Source organism: Macrobrachium nipponense, chromosome 10 (assembly GCF_015104395.2).
Source record: "Macrobrachium nipponense isolate FS-2020 chromosome 10, ASM1510439v2, whole genome shotgun sequence".
Classification (NCBI taxonomy): domain Eukaryota; kingdom Metazoa; phylum Arthropoda; class Malacostraca; order Decapoda; family Palaemonidae; genus Macrobrachium; species Macrobrachium nipponense.
Genome location: NC_087204.1, coordinates 45,886,276 through 45,907,096, shown reverse-complemented (window position 1 = coordinate 45,907,096; position 20,821 = coordinate 45,886,276). Strand labels below are relative to the sequence as shown.

At 37.6% G+C, this 20,821-nt stretch overlaps 1 protein-coding gene across 8 annotated transcripts in view; it reads right to left on the bottom strand.

The window, feature by feature from the left end:
* The window catches only part of LOC135223602 (mucin-2-like), a 1,092,597-nt gene that overhangs the window by 123,237 nt on the left and 948,539 nt on the right, over window positions 1-20,821 (bottom strand). For all 8 annotated transcript variants that reach the window (XM_064262169.1, XM_064262171.1, XM_064262170.1 and 5 more), the window contains one exon: window positions 17,634-20,544. In XM_064262169.1, coding sequence (XP_064118239.1) covers window positions 17,634-20,544 — 2,911 coding nt within the window. The remainder of the gene's footprint in view (window positions 1-17,633; window positions 20,545-20,821) is intronic.

The window sequence follows — 20,821 nt, the reverse complement described above, 5'->3', positions numbered from 1 at the left end:
GGGTACTCTGGCCTAAGGCGAAAGATAATTATTCGTGAATGGAAATTTAATAAGCCTAATTTTGATGCCCTACACGGCATAATGATATAGTTATATATGTAAAACTTCAGCTACTCCCAAACTCTACACATACATCGTGCAAGCAATATACTAACCAATAATTAAGGATGTTCTCCTTATTCAAAAGCCGCATCATATAAAACATACTAAAACTAATATCACACACTCCAAACATCGTTTCTTGGAAGTTCACACCTTGTCCTCTGCCATGCAGTCTTGTCAGTCGATAGTTCCATAATTCGTGCGGAATGAATACCACGTCATCAACCACGGCAGGTGGACTAATCAGACGCTGGGTCAAAGGGAAGTCTTCAATTTCCCACGACCAATGGATGACATGAACAGGGTCTTAGGCAAACAGAATCCCACAGAGCTTTTTCGGAACCTCGGCAAGCGTGACGAAAAAAAAAAAAAAAAAAATTATAATACCGCTGAGTGAACTGAGTGAACCGGTACCGATCGTCTCTATGTCCCTTCTCAATTCTACTTTCGACTCACCCCAATCGACTAACCCCATACTACATAATTCAATAATGAAGTCAACAAAGGCATAATGAATGTTTCATGAAAAGGGCTGAAGTCGTTTCCCCTCGGGTAGGATCGATCTCAGTTCCTTTACTGATGAGGCGAGTTTAATATGCCTTGGGGTTATTGTAATCAAGTTTAAATGAAGTTAATTAGACTCTTCCAGTAACTTTATTTTATTATTTTTATTTATTAGCAATGTAATTGTAATTGTAGCAGACTAAATTGATAAATTAACCTATATTCGCAATTGCAATTTACCATTTAGCAACATAATAATTAAAATTACAACGTGCAAATACTGCTTCGATATACGGAAAACTAGATCAGAGTACAAAGGAATTCTTTATTATAAAGTAGACATAACTCATTAATCATTACTGCATTTTATGTGAAACGTATACCTATTACTTTCTCTTTGCAAATACAATTAAGAAATGAGACAAGTAACTACAACTGTCACTGACCTAAAATGTAATTACTCCAAGGCTCAGTTACAGTGAAGATACTGTGTAAAACATTGTCCCTCCTGGTTCTTGGGCATTAACACCTAATTTATACTTGGAATCTGAGGCATATTCGTCCATGACCTACAGAAGGGTCCGAAAAATGTTCATTACTCTAGGCAACAAAGCAAAGAGACTCATTATGCTAAAATTTCTCTCCGATGAACGTTACATCCTGACAAGGAATGTGACGAGGTCATGGGAAAATACTTCGCTAAGCAATCGACTTTTACCTGTGCACGAAAATTTCAACTGCAGCAGATACGGAACTTAATCATCAATGTGGCAGTTTCTACACAAATATGCAGTGACACATTTTAACTATGTGGGTACGTATATATATATATTATATATATATACTATATATATATAATAATTTATATTATATTATATATTATAATATATTATATATATATCTATTATATTATAAACACACACACAGATATATCTATCTATATATATATATATATATATATATATATATATATATAATGTAAATATAGTGTGTATATTGCAATGCTAGAGCTAGTCAAGAAGGAATCAAAAGGTGACAAAAGATAAAATTTAAAATCACGCATATTCTTCTTAAAAACTAACCTAAGTAATGACCATACACAAATGTTGTAAGAGGATGAGTAAGATCCCATTTAGAACATTCCCTTTTGATGGGATGGGCTTGCAATAAGGTAATACTCAGGAAGAACTAATTAAGAGCAATAAATGTAACTTCAATGCAGAAAAGATATAAGAAGGCTCTTCTTCACTAAACAATTTGTATACATTAAAGGGATAAAAACATGTAAAACTAAATTTGAGTTTAATTTTACTCCTGTAATCAAGCCAGACTTCATTTCTCCTAACCTTTGACTTTTGAGGTCTACAACAATGAATACTGTTTGGAGAGAAAAATTCAACTAATACCAGCAATATGCAGAGTAGATTAAAAAACCAAATTACTCATTTTCTCTAGAATTCAGTGTAATTCCCCTCCTACTCCGGAAAAAAAAAACAAACTAACCCGAACAGTTCTGAGCTCACTGCTTGGATTCTTCTTTGAAACCAAATTATCACACTACATAAATGAAGGCGCATAATTTTTACACTTAAATTACTCCGGGTATGCGATTTTGAAGCAGCGGTCAGTTTCTAATTAAGATCAGGGCTTAATCACATTTTGCGTGAGAGAGAGAGAGAGAGAGAGAGAGAGAGAGAGAGAGAGAGAGAGAGAGAGAGAGAGAGAGAGAGAGAGACTTATAAGTCAAAGTTACTACCAACCATATTATCTTCACCATAAAAACTTCTGGTCTATTTTACTGAAACTATAAGTTTTACCATCTTGCCTTCGCACAAGCGCTATCTCCAATGTGTATCATGTACTAAAATAATGCCAAAATGGTGCTACGTGCCGTAATGGTTATCATCAATATTCACCGATAAAGGTGAAACTCACAAGAAAAATATATTCTCGTCGTTAGGAGTGTTATGGATGTATATAGGAGACCTGAACCTAGATAGTCAACACCGGCAAATAACGTATTTTATGAGACAAAATTCCATTTACTTTTAAGTGTAAATTCCATGAGTTACACTGGCTAGGAATGTGTTTCCGTTAGATAATCGAGATTAAAAGGCATAATCACAAATCCCAATATTTAAAAATTCTACATCTATTCCTGCTCATTTTACATATCCTGCATATATAGACTTAATCCGAAAATACTGCCCCTCAATTGTATCATTGCAGACAACTGGGAAAACCAGAGTAATATAAAATACGGGTTAATAAACCCGACGTTCCTTTAAAAACCAAAATGGGCGGTACATCATGTCTTAGCGCTATTATGCAATCGTAATATCAAATCCATCGCTTCACGCCATGGAACTGAATTACTGAAAATAATTCGAATTTCCTCAGTATGCAAATACACAAGGACTTGACTTGCAGGCTGGGTAGAAACTGTCTACAAAAAAGGCCAGATTGGCGAAGCTTCAGAGACATTATATCATCAACAAAAAATTAGATGATCTTCAATAATGATTCTGCTCAGCAGCCACTGTTCATAAACTATATGATGCACATCATGATTTGGCGAGCTTTAAACAATCTTTTTCAAAACAATAGGTGGTTTTCCCAGTACATAAAATTTAAACTACTTTTTGATGAATTTCTTTATTTTCAAGAAGATTTATCGTTAGATTGCTGTTTCAGTTAAGTTATGGTTTCTCGGCAATCGTTGATAGTTTGTAAGCATAATATGTTTCTAATTGTGAATGCTTTACAGTAAAACCCCATTTCTTTCTTAATGAATGCTTTACAACCATATTTCTAATACTTTCGGGAAAACAAAATATCCATCAAGATACATTCTTGAGCTGAAAGTCTGGGTATATCTAGCGGAGAGTTCATAAATAAAAAAAAGGTTAAAATCGTACCCGAACATCTATGTACGTACTTAGGGTAAACACACAAGAAATGCTTTTAAAAATTTTCATATGTATCCCAACATATAATTAACATATTTTATAATTTAAGATTCAAAATCACATTACTGTAAAATCTAACAGGACCTCTTCTTGATAAATAGTTTGATAAACTATTTTTTTTATAATTAAATCGTAACTACGGCTTTAGTGTAACGGGCTCATTGAGATTAAAGAAACAACTTAGCCAACATGCAGCAAAACAGGTGCCGTTTGAGTTATTACTTAATGACAAAATTTGCATACTTGAAGAAGTGATGTGTCCTGTTATGTAAACAATATGGATAAAATACGATACTTACCTTTCTATAGTTTTAATATATATATAATATATATTATATATATATGTATATTATATATATATATATATAGATATAGAGAGAGAAGAGAGAGAGAGAGATAGAGAGAGAGACGAGAGAGAGAGAGAGAGAGAGAGAGAGAGATTCAAAATATGAGCAGAGCGCCTCATAAGGTGCGACTAGGGAATGTGCCAGAGCTCGGTCATCAGAAGCCACCCTAATGAAGCTGAATAAATTAACCTCTGATGTCCTTGCTTAAGAAGTGTTAAAGTGCAGTGGACGTCAAAAGTCATTGACTTCATCTCTCGCGCGCCAGTGCTTAATTTTCTCTCACCAATGAATTAATTCCTAATTCACATCGAACGGAAAATGTTCGCTCCTTCCCACCTCGTTGTAAAACAACATGACACAGCAAACAGTTTAAGAGAACCAAAAAGACTGTCTTTTGAAAGTTTCAAAAACCGCAGATCACCAGAGCCACGTGTCAATAAATCACGGGCAAGTGCAAATAACAGCTGGGGGAAAATGTAAAGCTGAAGATGTTATCGCCGAAGAGCCGAGAGTAAGGCAAGAGGGTGCTGGATAAGGCAATGATATTACCGAGAGCGCGTAGTGCCTTGTGTATGAACTTGTCTGTGTGTGTGTGTGTGTGTGTGTGTGGGGGGGGGGGGGGGGGAAGCAAGGCATAGTAGAAGTAGGGTCCTGATTTGCATGAAGCAGTAAATAAAAGGGAACAAAACCAAAAGAATGGTTGGACGATAAAAGCATCGCAACCGCACAATAAACCAGCATTTATCACTCTCATCGGAAGGCCACGCCGACAAACTAGTCTCATATAAAGATTCTCCCGATTGGGAAGGGAAGCGGAAGAAATCCCAGGCATGAAAACGCGGTTGGGTGGAGGTGGAGCGTCACAACCAGAAGCAATATTCCGACTTCATTTCAGCAATTCGTACTTTATCAAATGAAAATAATCGTATATATAAAAACAACGTCATATCAAATAGATTCAATTAAAATTCAATCTTCTTATTAAATAAATATCACAATAGCTTACGTATCTTACAAACTGGTTTAACAAGAAAAGGTAACTTTCAACTACAGAACAAATATGACATGTTATGATAAACTCGATTGTAACATTACTGCCGGTCGTGTTAACCAACTAGTAAACTGACTTCAACAAAATCACTCCAAACACCGTCGAAATTTCTTTGAAGACTATTTCTCCGAGAGGCTTCGACACGTCATCGGCGTTGGCTTTAGGTGCACCATTTCTAGGTATTGCAAAAGCGATGCCACAATGAACAAATTGATTCCTGAATTCTCAAAAAACTTCGTCAATTTTTAATTAAACCACAGATAATAATGATCAACAATTCAAGAGATTTCACATGAAAGGAAAATGTCGAATTCAGTCAATTCGCCTAAAATATACACGAGACATTTACCTATCTGGCAACACCATATCCTCGGCTAAACAATGCACAGAAATGATCGTTTCGAAATCTGGTTGTCTAGCACAGACTGTTGCTGGCGTCTGATAGCATCTCTTCCAGGGTTAATTTGCAGACGGCTGACTACGCAAGTCTAAGTAATGACACTATTGCATAATGCACTCGTTCCACCATCTGCTGGCTCAGTTCAAGTTTTTAGGAAAAATACATTGCTATTACAACAGAAATATGTTCATTTCTCTACCTTAATTGCAATGTGACAAAGAAGTTTGTGGATATCGCGGGCAGGGATACAAAACTTAAAAAAGCATGCCCTTCTCCTACTTGAATCGTACAGATTAAAGAGTACATAAATACAAGAAGTAACTGCTGAACTGCAACGACCTAAAAATACAGCTGTATCCTCCGGAACTTCAAGCCAACTGATCTGCAACCGAACCAGATTTTCTTCCCGGAGGTCAACCTCCAATATGGAAGTACTCCTGCCGCAGGTGGTCTGCGTACACTGAGACTTATTTATGGAGCTGCGGCCTTTTATTTGATTCTTCATCAAGTCCATTGATTATAACGCTTACATGCTGGATGGCAGACTGCGCTGGACTTCACTTGATTACATCAGAAATTCCATTCAGACGCTGGGTAGTTCCAACAATGCCAAACAATTCTTCCAACAACGAAAATGAGCTTTTCCATATTCTAAACGCTCGTACAATCCATGCAAATTACCTTTCCCTTCCAATAGCTGAATCTCAAAACCAAGAAATCGAAAATCCAGCCCAGGCTTATAACAAAAATGTTTTGATGTTAGAAAAAAGCACTCCTGATAATTGCAATAAATCCTGTACTTATAACAGCTGTCTAAAAACACTATACTTTAACAAATAGCTGTTGGATAATGGATGTTTTTTACCTTGTCTACAAGTAAAGACCCTTAAAAATCCCGAATTCATACAATTTCACGTAAACTGTAAATCTTAGGTTATTCGTCGTTCAAACGAGTCTAAAATTATGCAACTCTACAATGATGCAAATACACAAGAGGTTAGTAATTAGAGCAAGTCAAAATTAATATACTTTGACTGCCTGATCCTATCAACTTCCAATAATGTAATTTCTAAATACCAGAGTAATTTCATTTATCATTTCGGAATGCTAAAAACATGAAATTAGTTGACACTGCTAAATTATAAAGTGCAAAATTAACATCATGGCAATGAATTGTATCACCAAACGCACATACACAAACAGTATTGGCATTAAAAAAACTCGGAATATCACCTCTCTGCAGCAGCAAAAAAGGGAATATACATACTTCTTATTACCATACATAAGACGGGACAGAGTTGGACAAGATGTTGATATAAGAAGCTCAAGATTTTAACAAGAGGAGCTGTCATCATTTGCATAATTGGCCCATTACCCCATTAATGGACTCACTTAAGAGGCAAAAGGACTGGCAAATTGGTGATAAGGCTACCCTGGAATTACTTTCAGAATTCGGCGCAAATAGTGACATATGAACGCCCCCCCCCTTCCCCCACACCGCAACGGTTCCTTCGACAACAAGTAAATCATGACAAACTGTCTGCTACCATTTCGTGAACTGCTCCATCCAATCTGATTCTAACATCCACTGGCGTGGCAAGGCAAACATATTGAAAATAATTGCATCATGAAACAGCAAACAAAACCTTAAATGGATTTTAAGGTCAACGATTAAAAATAAAATTAACAAATATATAATTAAAAAAATACGGGGATTAGTAAACAATATTTGAAATACCTGTTCAAAACATCATAAATGATCTTACATATGCAACTGAGACCAGGTAGGTTACATGTAAGTAAAAGTGATAAGTTCACAGTAACTACATAAAAGAGCTAAACGAAGTGGGTCGCAATCGACATACATTTGTCAAGAAAAAAGAAATCCTGATCAAGAAATCAAGTTGGCCATTGCTCAATGCTAACTTTTGTCTAAAAATACTAGATTTGAATTACTAGCTACGGATATGATTGAGTTTACGTGTTGCATTTCAAATAGGCCCGGTCATGTTAAAAAAGTACGAGGCGCAGCGGCCTAACTTAATTACGCCTTTTCCTTTGGGCCTCAAAGAAATCAGCTACAGATCGACCTTCCGGCGACCACCTACTACAACTATTTTTTTCTTTGTTTCCTTTTTAAGGTTACAGGCCGAGCGCATTATGAATGAAACAGAGTTGCCTCTTTTTAATGGTAACACGCTATACTTCGATGGACATTCCAACTGTAATTTCTACTGAATAAAACTATTTTATTGTTTGAAAAAAAAAAAGAAAAAAAAGGAGGTAGAACAAAATAAACTTCATAAATCCCAGAAAATGCTATTCAACAAAGGCAGCATGAATGAGGCGAAGGTGCAGCACCGAGTTAGGAGATGTGGAACAGGAACATACCGAGTAGGCAAAGGAAGACGAGGATGAAGGAAGAAGTGGAGAAAAGTGGCAGTGTCGGATGAGCTGGAGAGAAGAATGTGAGTCAGCGTATATTAGACAAGAGAGAAAAAAGGCAAAGTAAGTTTTTACCAAAGAAACCAGTCAGTAATACCCCTGCTACTCTCCGTCCTGTCTTCCACCCTCCAAAACACCTTCCACTTTACATACAAGAGCCTCATCTCCGACTAGCTGCAATCTAAGACTACAATGAGCATAGTTAGAGCTAGTGCAATAAATGTATCTGACAGCAATACATGCATAGCATAACAAAGTTTGTTTTAAATTATACCTAGATCTATAACGAAGAGATGGTTACCAATATAAATTGACAAATTTTTTTTATAAACAGCTTCAATAGGAATATCTCTATTTCCTAAGAAAATAAGACTACGGAGAAAAGCCAAGACCAACACATCAGTTCATACATTTGACAACTGAAATATACTCTACACAAAGTACTTGAACAACGGAGTATTAAAAACTGAGACGCGCAATAATGATTCCCTTATTTAGGTTAATGGCCAGAAAAGGGTGGGGCCATCACATGGGATGCTGATTTTAGATATTAACTATTTCCAAGTGGTGCAGTGCTTCGCCTACGTTTGTTAGGTCCGTATGGTCTGGTCTGCTGTCCACCAGATAATCTACCAATAAATGGGCGCTTGAGCCTGCTGGGCTCAAGATATAAGGCACACCTGGCGGCAACTCTCCTCCCAAAGAGAAAAAGGTTGAATGGAATATATATATATATATAATATATATATATATATATATATCTATATATAGATATATATATATATATGTATATATGTAATGTATGAATATGTGACTATTTAAGGAGACTATAATCTCAAGTACCGTATTTGAAACTCTGATGGTGTGCAAATGTTTTCAATCTGAGTTGTGGCAAAGCCTCAGTTCTAAATCCTACTTTGGTCTCGGGTTTGAGTTTCCTGCTCGAGGACAAAAGCAGGCATGGTTTCCTTTCACTAAATCATTACTTCTATTAAGCCTATACGGTGACATGTTCATTAACAATAATGGTATAAATTCATCGAAACGGACTTACACGTTACATAAATTGTTGTTGTTTACAACCTCTAAAAGCGATGTTCATTTATTGGTCTTGAAAGCAAATGGAACCATATAACCGATTTCGGAACTGTCAGTATGTATAAAAAGTAGCTATTTATTCATAAAGGCATAATTCCATCTTTACAAATACCAAACCTAAACATACACTAAACACACACACTGTATACCCACACATAAATGTGTATGTATGTATATATATATATATAATATATATATATATATATATATATATATATATATATATATATATATATATATATATATATATATATATATATATATATTAAAAGATTATAAGGATCTCTTTAATTAAGAAAAAATACCATAAACCAACTACATTGAAATTCAAGACCCTTAAGAAACAAACCAGACATATCTACCAGGCCACCGCAAAAGTTAGAAAAATACGAGTGAAAAATACGAGTCTCCAAGTTCATGTGCACAAACTTTAGAGCATAAGAAAAAAAACTTCGGTCTCTGACGTTAGGCGCCGTCAGAAGACACTGCCTTGGTAGTGTCAAGTCCACTCGAGAAAAAAAAAATGGGGGAAGAGGTAAATGGGAAGGCGAGGGGGGAAGGAGGGGAGGGGGGGAAGGGGTAGAGACAGCAAGAACAGCATCAGCAGGAGCAGGAGCAGGAGCAAGAGAATCTTCCAGGTGCCTGAGGCAGAACCACTTCACCAAGAACCTCACCATCCCACTACTATCCCAGACTACTACTACTACTTGCATCTACTCAGCTACGCTGTGAATAATGTCAGTTCTTTATTACATGAAGGAAGGATCTCCCATTTTCACACTTGGGATACCTTCAACATCAACTCACAATATTCCTTTAAGGAAGGACAAACGTCGCGGGAGGAAACAAAAGACGAAAGGAATGAACGTCTCGTGGAAATCAATTTCCCACAAAATTATTAATGGACATTCGGGTATTGGGAAAACTTCTGGTGCTCAAAACTGATAAAAAGCTGCTTTTAAGGAATTATTTTGACGGTTAAAACTCATACACTCATTTGAGAAAAATCACCGTCGGATTTAACAAACAAAAAGAGACCGAAATCACTATGCAAGAACACAAACTCAACTGCAAGGTGAAGGTTGCAATGCGTATCGAGGAGCGATGAACCAAGAACTTGCAACTTGGCTAAAAAAGGACACCCACCCACATTCTCTCTTTCTCTTCCTCTCCTTCTCTTGTCGTACGCTGCTTCCTAATATTTTCCATCCTACAATTATGGATGGAGTTGGAACACCATAAAAGGTTTAACTAGACAAATTATTAAAGGCTGGATAACAGTAAATAAAAGACCAATTCGGGTATACCCAATTTATAATAACAACAATGCACGTTCCCAATACAGAGCATCCAGCATGAAAACATAAACAAAGGCTTTCAAAAACACACTCATGGAGTTTGAAGACGCCTTAAGAGAAGAAGAAATAACATTCTCCAAAAATGGAGGAAACTGCCAACAACAAAACCATGAGCCTGAGATCAGTGCAAGAAGAAGAACGAGAACAACTCAGAACACCAAATCCTCAAAATCTCAAACAAGTTTAGGAAGAGATAACCCAAGAGAACACTGATTACGGACGACCTGCAAAGTTGCTAAACATACACAAAAGATATTCGCCCGTTATCAAAATCTTTAGTTTCCTTAATAAAAAGATAAAATGAAATTGACTGGCCTTTGAATTAAAACCTTTATGTTACTAATTAATATTGTGATCCTACGGGTAAATATTTGGTTCGTTGTAGTAATTTCAACTTTATAATCCTATGAAAAATGTTCTTGAAGTTTTTCTGTATTTACTTTCCACCAGGGGCAAACAAGAAACTATACAGAAAAACCCGTGCTCATGCGTGTATATGTGAATCTTTGTGCAAATCGACTGCTGCTTTATTCGCAAAATTTACGTCGAGCAGAAGTTAACCATTTGAGCTCTCATAACGCGAAGAAACAAATATTTGTTTAACTTGTTATTTTACTGAAAAAATACCTACAACTATCAGCCAACTTAAAGTGGTTGTCAATCATTATGACTATTAAAACTGATATTTGCATGGCAACAGGAAACATCAGCCCTCTTTCTCTCAGTCCAACAGCACAAGTCAATGAGTATAAAAGCTGAAGGCTTGTAAGAGGCAACCTCATTTCAATAAACTATAATGCACTAATATTCGCAGCGGGAACAAGAGTCCATACTGGACATACCAAACAAAACTTGCAATTAAACATCTGATTAGTTATCACTTTCATAAGAAACGGGGCATACTCACATAAACAGCTGTATTAAGAATTTCAGGTTAACAAGAATGAAGACATTTACAGCATGGGACTAAAAACCTTCGAATGAAAACAAAAGAACAAGTGTGGAGAGAGAGAGAGAGAGAGAGAGAGAGAGAGAGAGAGAGAGAGAGAGAGAGAGAGACTTTTCATACTGAAAAAAAAGAGGATACAAGCATCATCACCACTTGAGAAAAAGCAGCTGCAGCAAGCACCTTCTGGCTACTGGTCTGTCTTATAAAAGTGTGCTGTGTCACACTAACTAGTAGCGGCCATGGTTCTCTTGGCAGGTTTCTTGGAAGCTCGTGGGTAAGTGCCCAGGCTTAACTTGCTTACGCCGTTACTCGAAAGCCATTTTACTATGAGGTGTTCGATCAAAGCATTTGAGGTTGAGGTACATCATACTGACACCTGTCTGTTGCATGTAACGGTTCATTTTGCAGTAAAATACAGCTATACACTTGAAACTACAGGTTTGACAAGAAAATTAATCTTTTTTTCAGGTCAATTCCCCAACGCAACGATTTGTAGGTATGTATCAGAACTTAAATCTTCATTAAATACAAGTTGACTTCTCATGTTAATAAAGTAGGCAGCAATTTCCTAAGTTACTCAACTGCAACGTTCGTTAAGTGGTAAAAATTTCAGAAACTTCGCTCGGCTTTACCATAAGACTAACTCTAAATAATTCCAGAATTTTTTGTTTGAGTAAATTGAAAAACGTCGCCATATTACAACTGATCCTCAGCCCCCTCATTTTCGTTGCAAAGTAACGGAGGGGAGAGGGGACATATTCTCTCTTAACTGGAAACAGTAGAAACTTGAGTCTTCGAGTTGTATCTAGTAAAGATAGTTACACATATAATATAATTGTAATGCAAAGTGCTGGCTTAATTTCTACGTGGTTTCTCATCTTTTTGGTTGTTCGAGGTTCCAGACGACAACCAATCAAAAACAAATACACAACATATAGGCTGATTGGGAATTAATTATTTAATGTGTGTGTCCATATATATATGTGTGTGTGTGTGTGTGTGTGGAGAGAGAGAGAGAGAGAGAGAGAGAGAGAGAGAGAGAGAGAGAGAGAGAGAGAGATGCAATAACAAAACAAGAAACCGGAGATTCCAGATCTTATCGCACTAGACTTATCAAGACTTATACAATCGATAAGGGCAAAAGATAATTGACAACAGGAACACTGATAATGGACAAAGATTGCGCCAAAGAAGTTGAAATGAGAAAATACCAAGATGACACATCACATCTCATAAAAAAAAAAAGTGAAATCACGACCAAAAGATGAACTGTGAGCAAAAGTACTAAATACGAAGAAACAATGTGATGAGGTGTTAAACCGCAGGAGGGATAGGAATAAGAGATGCCGAAGGAGGGAGTACTGAAACGGGGAAGAGAACACTGCGGTAGAAGGGGAAGAGCAGTGGATAGGAGCGGGGGAGGAGGAATGGTGCGTTGGGAGGCTCTCCAACCTCCTGAAAGAATTCAGGTTGAAGGTAACGACCAACCCTGCTAACTTGATTCGTCTCCTCTTGGCTCTCGACATGATTAATGCTTCGCAAAACCAAAGGTACAGCAATTTCATTCATTTGGGAAAATATTTCTTTGGTTTTATTAAATATTTTTATTTTTTTGTAACCTGTGCAAGATGCAAGGCAGACAGAAAGATGAATTTCTTATAAGAATTTACACGTCTCTCCTTTAAAATTACTCTTGAACAGAAAACTATTTCATCTAACTACCGGTACTTATTTTCATCATAACTTATAAGAATTTACACGTCTCTCCTTTAAAATTACTCTTGAACAGAAAACTATTTCATCTAACTACCGGTACTTATTTTCATCATAAATCTCTGGGAGAGCTTGAAATTTTGATTTTTTTTTTTCATCCTGATAGGTCAAAGGGCAAATGCTCTGAAATATGTTAGAAAATTTTGAGATTATCTGTTAGGAAGATGCATTGAAAAGCATGATGCTAAAGTCATACAACAGCATCCAGGCTACTCCCCCAAAAGAGAGAGAGAGAGAGAGAGAGAGAGAGAGACGAGAGAGAGAGAAGAGAGAGAGAGAGAGAGAATTAACCCATCAATGTTGTAATAGACAACCGTACACCTGTTCTTGATTCTAGTTTGGTACATGCTTACGTACATACATCCATACATCAATACACACTTCCCTCGTTTATATATATATATATATATATATATATATATATATATATATATATATATTATATGTTTATATATGTATATATGTGTATATATATACACACACATATATATATAAGACGCCACACACACACACACACACACCTATATATATATATATATATGATATATATACTATATATATATAATCTGTAAATTAAGCCGCTACCTCAAGTACCCATTAATTTCGCAGGACATTTTATTTCATTACTGAACACGGAGGTCTCGCTAATTCGACATACTATCCTTCTGGGCACGAAATCACATGGAATCCAATTAAAATAGCAACACTACAAGAATACGAACCAGACTCTGAAAGGCCAAACCCATGACGGTCTCTCACTTGAAGCTAAAGGTAGTAAAAACTTGTGGTTAGCTCTCTCTCTCTCTCTCTCTCTCTCTCTCTCTCTCTTCTCTCGTCTCTCTCTCTCTCTATCTCTCCTTCTCTCTCTCTCTCTCTCTCTCTCTCTCTCTCTCTCGTCTTCTCTGCACTCTGCTGAATATTATATTATAGGTCTGACTTCCACTATTTACTTCATTCTGTGTCTTACTGTATCAAATGGCAATAAGAGTAGTCTAAAAAAAATTATAATTCAGGGGTGATAAACATGTGGGATAAGCCATGAACTAGAAGTATAAATTAATGAATCCAACACAATCTTTTATACACAGCGTGCTTAGGTCATATGTATGTAAGCGTTTATTGAATATACACACACGTACACTAATGATCCTTATATACGAGCATTTAATGCATACAAATGCAAAGATGCACCCTATAACCAACAAAGTATTTTAAACTATGAAGCCATGATCTCGCGTCTAAGTACACCTCTGCAACAAGTCATAAAATTGGGCGATAAAATTGGCAGAGCGCTCCTCAGCCTTAGCCGTCTATACGTTAATATTATTATCGAATCTAAATGTCGGATTGACTGGAGCCTAAATCTCTCCTTACAGATCATAATGTCACATGGGCCCAATGTCCAAAGGACAAACTCGGCCAAGAGCTGTTCGAAAAGAATTCTGCTAATGACAGTCCATCTGCACTATGCTCTAATCAATGCTTCCAACACTAAATCGAAGCGAAAGCTGCAGGCAATTGCATGCAGGTTGCTTAGACGCGTTCGTATCCCGCAATCAAATTAAGTCTGCATGATTCATGACTTCTACAACAGGTTATTAATTCGTTCTTTTGGTATTGTATATGAGGGGCTATTGTCGTTTATCATATCAATAACACTTCCTAAAGCAAAGATCTCAGTTTCATAAAAGTTTCTACAGCCCGATTTGGAACGTTTATCTTTTTAATTGTCAAGAATATAAACAAACCTAAGCTTCCAGCAGACTTAGGGCACATCGTACGTGTAAAGAAATATTCCTCTTAAGTATATCTATAAAGAAAATAAAAATTTTTCTGAAAAGGAGTACACCCATCCCTTATACAACGTTTAGAAAAAAAAAAGGGCAACAATAAAGCACCTTACTTTGAACAGATAATGAGGCGGAACAATCTTACACATTCATAAATCCAACTGAACCCCCTTCGACGTCCCGCACTTAAATACCAATAAATAATATGCCCCATAAATTCAGGCGTTCCCCTCCGATTCCCCTGCCGCTTCGCATAAAAAAGGCTGAACCTCAAAATCCTATTTTGCGGCCTAACAACACCCAAAGAATTGACCATTTCCTCAACCTCTCTTTAAGCCAATGCATTACTAAAATTCCATCACATTTCATCATTACTTGGTCCATTTCATTTCCCGTCACTTTAGTGAACTTAATTTCAAGAACGCTGAAATCCAATCGAGAAATTCGCACGCATTCCAAGGCCTTTAATGAGCAATAAATAAACCATAAAACAGCATTATGCAAGGCATATCATTTTATCCATTACCAGAGATCTACGAGGCGAATTCCAATTTCCATTTTTTTTAAAAACTGGTTATCCCTGTTCCTTTTCACATGGCTTCATCATTCACCCTTAAGCTTCTTTCGATCATTATGTACTTCCCTCCTCTTCTCGTCTTTACTGTCGTGCATCATCTCATTCTTCACTCAGCCCCTCCCACTCTTCCTTTGTCAAATGACCTTACAAATTTACCCAGTGAAAATTCTCTCTCTCTCTCCAAGGAAAAGTAAAAGCTAATCACTAATTACGCACATCACGACAGAAATTAATAGCTTATAATTTGCGGTAAAAAAAGAGTATATTATAGGTCCTTTTGCAATCTTGCAAATTATTAAACATAGTGTTCCGTACAAAGCCATTTCTCTAAAAAGCATTTCTTTTCATAAAGAGCTTTCAAATTCCGAGCACTTGCTAATGATGTAATTCAGAACAAGAGACTTTTTCTAACAATCTTTTTATAATAAAATGCAGGTGATTATTGACAGCTTACACCAATGTCGATACACATTTCAATTCGTTTTGCTCGATCAAGAGTGGTGGTATTCGTGTATCCTATGTCAACAGAGGAGGTTAAAAGTAACGAGTTACGTCCACCCTGCATAAACCACCAGTCGAAGTCGTGACTTCCACCTACGATCGTCTATGTAACCGAACAAGTGTCTCATCTACACTAGTCCCCCCTACCCCCATAGGTAGGTCCTACCCAAGACCTAGAACCTATTTGCACGAGCGCACTGTCCGCAACCTGCAAGTAACCTGCTCTAGGTTGTGGATGGTTCTCGTCTTTGCGACCGATTAAGGCAAAGACAACAATGAAGAATCGGGATAAATACTGGTAGTAAACTATATACGTACCAAATTCACTGTATTTCTTACATCCTAAATATTTTACCTGAAAACAATAACCTTCAATATAAGTAGACAACTTCAGGAGAACCCCCTAGTAACGGCCTTATCATCATGCCCCCCTTTATTAACGAAATTTAGAAAAATTTTTTTTTACTTAATATGAGAAAATGAAAGTGCAAGTCTGCATATAAAGAAATTACGTTGAACTTTGATCACGAGGACTAATTTGACGAGGTACGCAAACTTCTAATCTAAGTGAAACCTAAAAACAATCAGGTAACCATAATGTTACTTTAGTACGATACGCAATTGTAATATACTCATAACATCACAAGGTACCCAACACAATTTCACTAGTTTTCTTTAACCCCTTGCATACATTGCCTAAATGCGTATAACGACCTCTGTCAATTCAATTTTTTTTTATTTCATCATTGTATTTCTAGACTTCTCTCTCTCTCTCTCTCTCTCTCTCTCTCTCTCTAATCCCTTTACTTTACGTCTTTCGGTGTTAAAACTTCCCCTGACTAATTAGCAATAGTTTACTTTTTCTTTTTAATTCATTTCACTCTGGATTGAGTTTCTGAGCTTCAGTTCAACCAAACTTACATAAAAATGACATAGCACGTGCTTTACCAAGCCTCGGCGGACAAAATGTATAAAATGCGTTAGTTTGCTCGTTGAATCTACAGTGAGCCATATCTCAGTTTGAATATTTAAACTGATGAAACTCATTGATGAAAAATTGATTCCTGGAACCTTTTTACTTTCCTCTCACAAACCAACTGCATATATGTTGTACCAAAATGTAAACAGATAATCTTACAGATATTCGATTAATTTTACAAACATTTTACCTTAAATAAAAAAAACTTGAATCACAAGGAAAGAAGAATGATTTCCAGCTTTTTAACCGAATATCAATATGGGCACAGAAAGTTTCAACAGAACATGAATTACAGCTTAGTAAAAACACTTTAAATATCAAAAGAAAAATAGTAATCAAAAGAGAAGTCTGACTGGTTTAAAATAATATTCCCAAGTCTCACCGGGTATGAAACAAGGTGTAGTAGAGATTAAATATAATTTATAATAATGAATCAAACAAAAACTTCTTTCAGTTTTCTTCTGAAGATTGAAAAGGATACCCACAAAATTACTGTGTATAACGCGTTTGCTTTATAAATAAATAAATTTTATTTTACTCAACAATAAATAAAATTAAATGTAAATATTTATAAGTAAACATGTTATGCACAGTAATTTTGTGGGTTTATTTTTCAATTTATAATAATAATAAAAAAAATTAAAATTCATTACTTACCCAAAGACTACGTCTTCACTGCTCAAGTTGCCATCAAGATTTTTCTATCATCTACATTACCAACAGTTTTCTTACCAAACATCCTTAGAGAAACAAACCATAAAACAAATTATAGGAATATTTTAACACTTACCTCTGGATGGGGATGCTGTTGGGCCTGCTTTTGTGGAAAAGCTGGGGGCTGTTCTCCCCTTGATGATGCAGCATCAGAAGCAAGTGACGAGCGCTGGGAACCTCCCCGGGAGAGGTCTTCAGTGCCACATTCACTGCCAGAATCACGTCCACTCATGGAGCGACGTCTTGAATGACGCACAGTCTGTTCGTCACCCTCACTTTCTGGTACTCGACCCAATCGCGCCATACCCTTGCCAGCTTTACCAGACTTATCTGTTCTCATATTCTGATTAGATGGGTGTTGCTGTTGAACAGTGCTCCACTTGGCTTGAGTTGTTTCTGGAGCAGAATGAGATGATATCAAGCTAGACTGGCTGCTAGCAGAGCTGAGATCACTGACTGACTGGCCAGTCATACCTCGACCACCATGACGTTCATAAACAAATGACATTACAGCTTGTTTCTGTATACTCTTCAGGGTGGCATCTGGAACTTTACGCCTTTTCTCTGGGTCTAAATATGAATATGACACATTACTGCTTAGTCTATCCATGCGGTCACCTCTGTCAACTTCTGTAAATGTATTCAAGATGTTTTGGAAGTTCTCATGAACAAAAGCCCTACCACTGTCCTGTTCTTTAGAAGTAGGCGATCTGGAAGAAGTAGAGCCTGCAGATCCAGGGGTTGTTGGAGATCTAAGGGTATCACTGCCAGTCAAAGATGGTGGTTCTTTTTCAAGGCGTGAAAAATCGAGCCTCATGTCTCCTCGCTGAGAATCCCTAGATCCTCTTCTCTGATGACCTCGTGTCTCACTAGGATCCCTAGGTTCTCTAGCAGGTCTAACCTCTGGTGTCTGACCAAGTTCATGTACCTCCTGAGAACAAGTTTCATCTAGGGACCGCCGAGATTCCCTTGTTCCTCTGTCCTTACAGTCTCTTGAGTCTCTCTCCCTCATCTCTTGTGGTTCCCTTTCCCTCGAGTCTCGGCGATCTCTCACTTCTCTGTTATCTCTTTCCCTTGAGTTACTCTGATCACGGGGTCCCCGGGTAGAATTTTCAGAGACCGTGGTCCTGGACTGCCTTTCTAGCTCATGAATACGTTCAGCTACAGATGGAGGTTTGCTACAATCCACTGTTGGGCTTTGCATGCTGCGAGTGGGAGATCTAGGAGTTTCCCTCATCTCCGCTGAAGGGGCTTCCGTTATCTGTGAAAGTGGTTGAGTATAAGAATATGAGGGAAACTTCTTTAAATTGTTCATCTCATTATTTCTCTCAACTTCTCTACTCCACTTCCCTTCTCTTGAAGGTCTAGGATATCCAGATTCTGTGTCTCTAATGGATCGACGAAGATCCCTATGATCTCTGGATTCAGGACCAAGTCTACCATGAGGAGGCTTTCCCCTGCCGTCAGCACCATAATAAAGCACCGATTCACTGTTGTGCCGCTGTGGTGCCTGCACACGCGAACTATGCACAATATTATGATCAGCTCTAGGATCTCTAGAATGTCCTGACATAATTGAGATATCTGAGAGAGAGCCATGCCACTTTAGTGTCTCTGAAGAGGATGCAGATGAAGAATTTGTTACAACAGTAGTGACACTTTCACGTCCATTGCTATAACGAGAACTATCAGCTACACTTTCACTTTCCCCTCTTACCGAGTCCCTTTCTGTATTACCCTCCCAAATTAAGGAATCACAGCGCAATTGGTCAAGCAATGGTGTTGTGCCTATAAGGTCATAATTGTAGTCTTCATAACGACGTCTATGCTCTTCCAGTTGTGCTGCTGTAACTTGGCCAAATGTAGCCTCACCCATTCCTATGTCACGTTCAGGTGGCGAAGGGCTCCTGTAGTCCTTGTCATCTAAAGTACGCCCATCTCTATCATAAGATGGGTAAAAGCTACTTGACTTACAATAAGCATCCATGAAGGAGTAATCAGAACCTGAAAACACCTCTTCTCTCAAGTTACTATGGAATACTTCCTTTGGCAATTTTTCTGACCGCTCCATAACAGTCTTCAGTTGTCTATGGTATGCCTGATTTGAAGGCTTTTTGTTGAATGGACGAGCATAGCCACCAGCTTTTTCCTTCGGGTATTCTGACTGTTCTGTCCATGATTTTGAACGGTGAGAGCCTTGTGGTGCTGGAGATAAAGAAGTTGAATCTGGCAAACCTGACACATTAGCATCATGCGATGATCCTGGATGTATTACTTGATTAGCAGATGCAGCTGGAACAGGCCAAGAGGGATATTTTTCATGCCCTGGTCCATACTTGATATATTTTAGACTAGAGGCATCACGAACTGGGGGAGGGGGAGGAGAGGATGGATGGCGGCCAGACGAGGAATTAGAGGTTGGGGAATGCCTCACTGTAGAGGCTGTTGTTGATGGTGGTGTTGGAGCTTGCTGGTAATTAGGTCCAGGAGGAGAATATGGAGGGGGAGCTGATGTTAAATCCGGTTCAGAAATGTTCCAAGAGCCATGGTACTTATGACTACCAGAATCTGGACCTAGATTATCATAGGAAAAGAACCTAGGTCTGTCTATACCATGGTGATGACTATGGTGACTATGGCTGGAAGAAAGGTCTGCACGAGGACTAAGATCATCTGTTTCACTGTAATTTGATGTGTTAGAATGTTGCCTGCTGTGGTAGGAACCAGCTGAGCCTGAGCTGAGGGCAGACAGTTGGCGGGAATGTAGCAGCTGATAGGAAGAGGAGCGAAGATGGTGAGCATAGTCCTCTCTGTCAGGAGTATCATCAGCACCCATAGTGACGTCCCAATATCGTCCACCCACGACTCCAGAACCACCCATGCCGCCCTTGCTCGAGGGGGACGAAGTACCTTGAAGGTAGGAGTACATGGAGGACTTTTTCGTCACCATACTGCCATCTTCGGCATCGTCAAGGTTTGGCGTGGACCTGAAAAATACAATAAAAAAATTACTACAACATACAACAACGCTACAAAATACTGAAAAAAATGTAAACAGAGAAAAGAATATGGACTGAATTAACCAACATCCGCAAAAAGACTTTTTCGGTACAGCTACATAGCAGGTGAATTTAACCTTCAAACTATATTTTAAACATTAACTATCAATATTTATATGCAATGAGGACTTTAAAGAACATTGCATACATGAAAGATGAGTAAAAGATGAGAATGGGATCCCAAGAGTCAAAGAAATTGAATTAA